Below are 8960 nucleotides of genomic sequence, written 5' to 3'. Positions count from 1 at the left end.
GGGTTAGTGTACAGCCCTAACCCTGGTTCCATCTGTCCTCTCGAACTGTCCAAATGCACTCTGAGATGTCTGACTTAGAAAGCTTTGACATGATCTGCCTTTCTGTAAAGGTAGAATTTTATTCAGGTTTTTAAGTTAAAGTACACTTTTTTAAAATTGAACCCATGATCTTTGAAGTCCCTAGAGCAAAATAAGCTTGCTATTTAGGAATATTGAGTAATCTGTGCTTATTCAGGTGTTTTATATGGATTAGAAACTGTATTGTAAGGACTCAAATTCAAAAACATTGATAACTGCCACTTATGATGTTGCATTAATGTTGCAAATTCTAAAACTATAGAACAGACTAGAACTAGAAAAAAATCAATGTAATTTAAGAATTATATACCAAATACAGTATATAATGGTATGATAACTGGAAGCTGGTAAAGGCAAAATGCACTGTATAAGGTTATGGGTATTACAAAAGACAGGAGCATATTTAGAGAGAAATAAATGGTTTGAGAATTTTATCAGACATAAAACATATTAAGGCTTTGCTTGGAAATATATCTCCTGTGTCATAACACAGCATTTACCTATTGTTTCCTTCTTGTACAAGTGAAGTATCCTTGTCTATATTTTCACATTTTCATTTATCACATTTTCTGAAGGTAGATCTTTTTAATGATGTACTCAAGTATGTTCCTGGATTTTTAGAATTATTATTTTTTTGGTACCAATCACCAGTGGCTTTTGCAAATAGAACTATTACCATGGGTACAAGAATCATAAAAATGAATTAAACCTCTGTGAACTTCTTGAGTTCATTCAACTAGAATATAAAAAACTCCAATAAAATCTCTGTGTTTCCAGTTTTATATGATACAAGAGACAATAAAGTATTTTTTTTATTATTTTTTAATTACAGATGTCATCTGCTCAAGATTCCAGATATGGCCAGAAAGATACGTCTGACCAGAACTTTGATTACATGTTCAAACTACTCATTATTGGCAACAGCAGTGTTGGGAAAACCTCCTTTTTGTTCCGATATGCTGATGACTCCTTTACGTCTGCATTTGTAAGCACGGTTGGGATTGATTTCAAAGTAAAAACGGTTTTCAAAAATGAAAAAAGAATTAAGCTACAGATTTGGGTAAGCCAAAAATAATAATTCTATGAACTAAGCAAGCTGTAGCAGTTTGATAGATAGCATTTAAGCTACTGTAGGTTTGCACTGAATGTCATAACCTTTATGTATGTATATATAGCATAGTAATGAAAAAAAGTTAATTATTTTCTGCATAATTTTTCTGTCTTGAGTAATAGAATGTAGTCAGTATTTTTAAGGTATTGAAGTTCAGCAGATTATATCTTCTAAATTCAATTCCATTAAGAAATAAAACAAGTTGACACATATTGATATCTGTGCAGTGAGGTAAAAACAACTGTGCAATATACAGGCTATTGAAAGTTAGTACACGTTACTAAAAACACCAGTTAATATCTAGTTTCTTCCCACAAAAATTATAAATTCATGTAGGAGCTATGATACTGGATGTGTAACAGAAATCATAATTTTTGCTCTGTCAATTATGTTTGTTATCCTGATCACCGAACAGGTCTTCCTTCTTCTGCAGATGAAGAAAATGTGTGGAAAGAGTGTAACAGCTGTCTCGCCTAAGTGTACAAAACCCCTTAACTCATGCCTGCACCTTAGAAATAGTAGAGGGATGCCAAATGTAGGAAAGTGTGATGCCAGGCAATAGGTGTTATCTTCCACAAACTTTTCTCAGAAATTAAGGATAGCCAAAACTTATGTATACAAGAGCTGCTGATGCTCACATCTCCTACGTATTGTGTGACTGGGTGATTCTCACTTGAAGGAGAGGGGGTTTTAGGAGAACATTTAACAATGTGGGACCTGGAGTAAAAGCTTCAGGTCACTTCCATGTTCCTTGGGTGCTTAAAGATTCTGAGCAATGTTTCCTTTCTGAAATAATAATAACAGCCTTATTAGGCAAGATTTTATAATTTTTGTGCATGAATGCAAATATTTAAAAAACTTATTTAATGACCGTCAGCCTTAAATCTCAGGAAACCTGGGGTCAAATACAACCAGTTAATCTAATGTGTTTTGAACAGCACATTGAAAATTGATAATAAATTGAATATCTTTATTAATGTAGCACAAAGGTGAATTTCCCAGAGTTTCCTAGGATATAACTCCTTCATGTCTTTTAGGTAGGCTTCACTCCTTGATATCTCATATCATTTGTTGTTCTGTGCTCTCTAGGAGCTGGAACACAACCTACTTGCCTCTCAAATTCTCTACTTTTTTTAATCTTATCTTCTGGCTATTATCATGACAGCGCTACATAGTAGGTAACTGTATGCCATGTGTATGCTTTCACTGCAATAACTTGATAGTTTCATTGTAGTACTTCGGTGTTGGAGGTGATATGCTAATTCACATAGACATTACCTTATTATTTTTTTACTATGGAGCAATAAAATTGTGTTCACATTATAGTCTTTGCACAGTTCTTCTTTTAATCATCAAGTATATAGATTTTATTGTTCATGTTTCCCCTAGCAAAAGCAGGAACCTGAGTTTACGATGTATTAATGTAATTAGTTTGACACCAGTATATTTCTCATAATGCCTCGCCATGGCAGACTACAAATATGTGCATGGCTCAAAGCAGTCCATTAATCTAAGTGTATTCACGGCTATCCACGGTGCAGAGAGGATGCAGCAGCTGTATTATTGCCAGTTGGAATAAACTTCCAGTTCTGGCAAAATGGACTTTTTTTGCACATGAATGGTAGTAACATGCAAAGTCCAAATGGACCCTGACAGTCCTTGCTTGAAAAATTTTGCAATTTTGCAAGTGAAACAAACACAACGGCTCCATGGGAAGATGGAGCAGAGGCTCAGACCACAGAAGAAACCTTTCCAAAGTCACCTACATAGGGTTAGAGACAGGACTTCAGATCTTCCTTTCATGCTAAAGCTTTTTACCCCATCCAGCAATGCATCTTGGTGGTTTTAGTTTTGTTTTGGTTTTGTTGTTGTTTTGTGGTTTAGTTTTGGCATTTGTTTGTTTTTGTTTGATTATTTGTATTTTGTTTGTTTGTTTTTGTTGTTGTTTTGGTTTTCTCATTAAAATTTTATTTCCAGTTCTTAAAAGGCCTTGTCATTGCCAAATTAACTCGATTTGCAACAGCTCACTGTTGCTTTTTGCACTTTTTAGATGCAGTATTCTGCTTTGGAGCATTGTGTTGCTGTTATGCCTCCTAGTAAATTGTCTGACTGTTGCACATCTGGGATGTTAAATAAAATTAGTTAAGTACCTAAGAAAGCTACTCTAGAGTTCGAATTCTGAAATAGAGCACTTTTGCTCCATTTTGTAAGCTATATCAACAGCCATTATTGTCCTTAATACACAGTATCTGTGTATGTAACATCTGTCTACGTTATACTTTATTACTTTTCTTTGATTATGCAAATGTCTTTCTAAAATGAATAGTACTCCTGCTATATCCATTTCCATTTCAAACTGAATTTATGAAACATTGCTTATATCACATAAAATAGAAAATTGAATTAATTGTAGTGAGTGTGATTTGATGTTACTTCTGAGTAGAAACATACATGAAGCTATAACACTTCTTTCAAAAATGTGTTCTGAATGACAAGATCAGAACTTAATTACTTTGCCATGTACTGCAGTGAAGAAGTACATGGAATGCTGCTGTTCTGCTGTTGTTGCATGGCAGTAAGATGCAGAAATGTGTGAATAGTGATGCTGTTTATTGCTAAAATTCCCTAGCTAGAGCCAGAGTTAATCCAGTATGTGTCTTGTTACAATTTTGTACATGTTCTTATCGGGTAGACATTGAAACTTCTTGTTTAATAGCCATTTCAGCATGATACCTTGTGTTCAACTTGAAGCATGTTGGAGCTTCTAACACTGATTTCCTCAGAATAAGACTCTCATATGCTTAGTTGTGAAGGGTGCAAGTTTGTTTGAAAGTCAGCATGGGCACTCAAGGAGCCAAAATCATTATTTCTTAATGAAATTCACTATATGATTATCACAGATGAACTAGCAAGGGTTAACAAGCTAAAGTAGGTGCTATCTTACATTCTGGGATGCCCTGCAGGTCTTTTATTTGTTTGAGGATTTTTCTTGCTTTGAGGCAATGGTGTCTTATTCTTGGATTCCAAGGACCTGCCTTGAATTGTCTTCTTTCATGTTCAATTCACGGAGCATGGGGCTCTCTCTAGTACTTACTGTTACATCTTTTTCATTTGGTCAGAAAAAGCCTGCTGGGAGCACTGTAACATTTGCTTTTTTTCCATCTGAGTCAAACACCTTCTTTCCACAATGTTTCTTACTGGAATTGAGAGAGGTTCAGAATTTAAGTGCTATTCATTGGTGACAGCAAATTACCTTGTCATAAGACCACCAGCAGGCCCTGAAATTTTGTTTCACAGCAAGTTATAAATGTGGCAGCCTTGGTATGGACAGATGAAGGCAGCATTTTAACAGGTTTTTACCTTTTAAAAGAGAGAAAGCCATTAAAAAGATGTTTTACCTAAAAAAGGTATTGATTTCTCAACAGAAACTATATGAAATTTTGGAAAGGAACTGTATCCATATACAGCACATACATGCACAGGATAGAACTCCATTGGAGGACTTTAAGATGTTTTACTGTGTCAAATAATAAACAGCAATGCATTTTTCCTCCATTTGGTTTGAGTTGGCAATATTAAAAGGACAGGATTGGAAAGCTACAAGATACTTTGTGTTTCAAACTGCTAGATTTCAAATTAGGTTGAATTATAAAAAATTGCTTGTCAATACTAATTCTGACAAAAATACTCACTAAAGAAGATTCTTAAAAGCTTAAAGAGGTGCAAATCAGAAAACTAAATTAAGTTTAACTTTATAAATCAGTCACTGTATTCCCTGTGTAAATCACTGCATTCAGCATACCTGGTAGCTGTGGTGCCATAAAATTTTGCATTACTTTTTGTAAACTCAATGGTTTAATAGAAATAAAGACTGCAAGAGCTTATGGAGAAAAATCATAGAATCATAGAATGTCCTGAGTTGGAAGGGACCCACAAGGATCATCAAGTCCAACTCCTGCCCCTGCATATGACAACGCCAAAATTCACACCATGTGTCTGAGGGCATTGTTCAACCTCTTCTTGAACACTGTCAGGCTTGGGGCTGTGACACCTCCCTGGAGAGCCGGTTCCAGTGCTCCACCACCCTCTGGGGGAAGAACCTTTTCCTAATGTCCAACCTAAACCTCCCCTGACACATCTTCCTGCCATTCCCTGGGGTCCTATCACTGGTCACCAGAGAGAAGAGATTAGCATCTGCCCCTCTTCCTCCCCTTGTGAGGAAGCTGTAGACTGTGATGGGGTCTCCTCTCAGTCTTCTCTTCTCCAAGCTAAGTAAACCAAGCGACTTTAGCTGCTCCTCATACGGCTTCCCCCCTAACCCTTCACCAACTTCACAGCCCTCCTCTGGACACTTTCCAGTAGCTTTATATCCTTTTTATCCAGTGTCACCCAGAACATGCTCCAGGTGAGGTCGCACCAGTGCAGAGCACAGCAGGACATTCACCTCCCTCTCCCAGCTGGCAATGCTGTGCTTGATGCACCCAGGACATGGTTGCTTTCTTGGCTGCCAGGGCACACTGTTGGCTAATTTGGACAGTAAAATTTTGTTAGCTAACATTTTTCAAAATAAGTCATTAGAATAAGGCAGCGGAAAGGAAAAAATAAAGTGCAGATATTGATTCCTAGGAAACAGAGTGAGATTTACAAAGATAGGTCAACATATTTGTTTAACTGGCAGTGTATCCATACCACACCTTTAGCTCATGCTTAAAATTCACTTGATCAGAACTCTCAGTGATTTCTAATTTATTCCAGTACAAATTTTGTTTGAGGAAAAAAGCACCAAGTTTTTCCTCTGTGATCTGTTTATTACACAAAAATGTTCTAACTGCATCCATACATCAATATTTGTGAAGCTTCTGTCTGATTGCAGCACTTCGATGCAAATATAAAATAAGAGCCTTTTGCCACTTAGATTGTTTTTTCCTGGGACTAGCCATAGACTTCATGGACTAGTTAAAATGATCACACACAAGTAAAAGATACCCTCCTAGAGAAGACAGTGTAAGACCTACTTGTGTCAGCATATCCTTCCTAGAACTGTGTATGACAGTTTGATTTGATGCCCTAATTGTTGCTGTCTTCACATTAACTGTTTTCTATAAATTGTCGCAGGGCTTAGGGACTAAGTGAGGACTAGGTTTTATATGCTAAATGAAGAAATCCAGTGTCACCACACAAAAAAAAACAACAAAACAAACAAACCACAGCAAACCCCACAATAAATGTTAGGCATTTGATTTTTTTTTGTCTCTACAAGCTCCCTAACCGTGCTTTAGCAGTAAAAAAGGGTTCAGTTGAAATTTTTCATGAATGTGTGTGTGATAGAGGAGTCTGTGAGAGTATCAGTGTGAATGAAACTTGCCTTGATATTGGAGTGTTTAAAGGGTATTTTACGGTAACTTGCAAGTGTGAAGGCAGTGTAATATTGCAGAAATAACCCTTAACAATGACTAAGGCTACAGCATCAGTGCAAGAATCACTAAATACACTTGTTCAGAAGAAAGGTAGTGAAAGATGATGCAATAAAAGGGGAGTTCAGAGTAGCATGTGGAGATAGCGGATAGCAAATGTAGCAGATGTTTCATCACAGGAATTTCAGGGCCTGACTTTGTCATGTCTGACTTATCTGAGTATTTTCAATCTATATGATTGTCACATCAAAGTTTATTTCATGATTCCTTTTTCAGGTGCTTGTAACAATGTGTAGCTGCTGCTTTGAATACATAGCCTTTTTAGATGAGGATAGTAAATCTAATATTGAAAATGAAATTTCCTCATCTCAGCATGAAAATCAAATTGTATCCATTAGTTTATAAGGCAACAAGTGACTTGAAGACAGCAACATAGGAGGCTGAAAACTGCAGGGATTTGGGATTTCTCTGGATCCATCTGTACTAATAAATTAAACATACCAAGAGTATCCTTTGGCGTTGAGTCTAGCTGGCGTGGTATAGCTTTTGTCCGTATGTTTAAACTCTTTACTCTCTGAAAGAGAATGGATACATCCAGATTTTATACGGGGAAAGGTCTCTGTCTTATGCTAAGTCCTGAACCTTGCCCAGGAACCATCTGGCAGAGTGCTGGCAAGCCTGGTTCAAAACTATGCTGGAAAACACACTAGCAGTTTCACTGTATAGATTAATTCCGTAACCTAGAAGTGCTCCCTGGCACAACTTAATTTGGTGTTATAGACATGGCCTGAAATGGCAGCAGCTCCAGCCAGCCTTGGGCTAGGGTGACCTGTCTGTGGTGAAGAGCAATGTAATGTGTTCACAAATGTGTTCTGTCAGAAGGCTCTAAAGAAACCATCCCTGGGAAAAAAAGATGGTTAATGAGGAATGCAGTTGTGATGACTAGAACACAAACTGTTGTTAGACTTTCCATTGTAGGCAAAAGAAGGTGAAATTCTGGGCAACTTTGGTTTTGGTTTAAGCTGCCCTCCAGGAGGTGAATGTAATCCCAATTGTGGGTGGATAGTGTTAGGCTAAAATATTCCCTTTCATCTCCTTTGCTTATTTCTACACAGTGCATATCTTTGAAGAACCATGAATAATATTTACCTGAAAGTTTTAGGGTAGGATCCTGTGTTTGTACTGCTATGTTATTTCATGCAGTGCTTCTTTCTTCTTCATTGAAAGCTCTTCCACTTATTTGCAAGTCATATTTGGCTCAGCTTATTTCTCAGAAATATGGGCATTCATTAGTGATTATTTTTCAGCAACTAGGTTTTCTCCCTGTTTGTTTTTTTTTGTTGTTGTTTTGTTGGGGTTTTTTTGGTAGCACCTGGAGTTTTCAACAACAAATATTAAGATTTTCACGGCCAAGAGAAAGCCCATTATAGTACATACATTACTATTGTATTCAGATCATAGTCAGAGAACCACCAGGAGTGTTTAATCTTTGTGTGGCTTGGAGGTCTTAGTTACTTCCAGAACTTGTGTATTTTCCTTAATTCAGGGATTCCTGGTGCTCTCTTTACCTTGCCCTATTTCTTCTGTATTCAGTTTCATTTACCTATCCTTCTGTTTATATTGAAGTGTCTCCCATGGATCCAATTCAGCTCAGGTTTCCATTGTTTTAGATATGTAGCCAAGAAAAATATGGTTGAATAGCTCACTTTTAACCAGTCAAGTGGGAATGAACAGGTGGGAAGGGGAGACAGCTAATGTAGGTATTTGTCAGGGAAGAAAAAACTACTTACCTAAAAAGCAGACAAGACAGCTTACCTTTTCTCTAAACTTTAATAGGTGCTAGTAGTTTATATAATCTATATAAAGTATACATAATATGAATAGTTTAGACAGCTTGAAGTTTAAAGGCATTGTAATAGAAATAAGTACAAGCAGAGACTGAAAAGATAATATATGTGTTGCTATTTGAAGTTTAATTGCTATTGCTTATACAACAAAGCATGAAGTGAGAGAAAGCTCCAAAGAATCTGAGTGAAAATGGGACCAAAAGTTTATGAGGCAGGGCACCATAAATAGTATAAAAGCTTAGGAATATAATTACAGATACTGCATGTGATGCCTTGTATTTTTTCCTTGCAAATCACACTGCAAAAATGGTAACATATGTGATACTTCAATCAATTATTGGAAAAAATGAAGCTGAAGTCTGTAAAACTTTTTGCAAGAAATACAACCTTGGGAGCTATTCTGCAGGTAAAATATAGATGCATCCATTATAAACAATACACATCTTGTAAAACTGCTTGATGTATTTCTTGTATAGAACCAGGACCTAGTCTTCAGTGCTGAAGAAGATC

The 8960-nt window shown here is 36.6% G+C and overlaps 1 protein-coding gene across 1 annotated transcript in view; it reads left to right on the top strand.

Moving 5' to 3' along the window:
* Positions 1–910: 910 nt before the first annotated feature.
* Positions 911–8960, top strand: part of RAB3C (RAB3C, member RAS oncogene family) — a gene marked incomplete at both ends in the record, with an annotated part of 114125 nt that continues 106075 nt past the window's right edge. Inside the window, one exon of the mRNA XM_080362651.1 lies at positions 911–1138. Within this exon, the coding sequence (XP_080218777.1) occupies positions 911–1138 (228 nt within the window). The remainder of the gene's footprint in view (positions 1139–8960) is intronic.

The sequence above is a fragment of the Nesoenas mayeri genome, assembly GCF_963082525.1.
Source record: "Nesoenas mayeri genome assembly, chromosome: Z".
NCBI classification, from domain to species: Eukaryota; Metazoa; Chordata; class Aves; order Columbiformes; family Columbidae; genus Nesoenas; species Nesoenas mayeri.
Note: the sequence above shows the minus strand (reverse complement) of the source record. Positions and strands in the feature narration are given on the sequence as shown.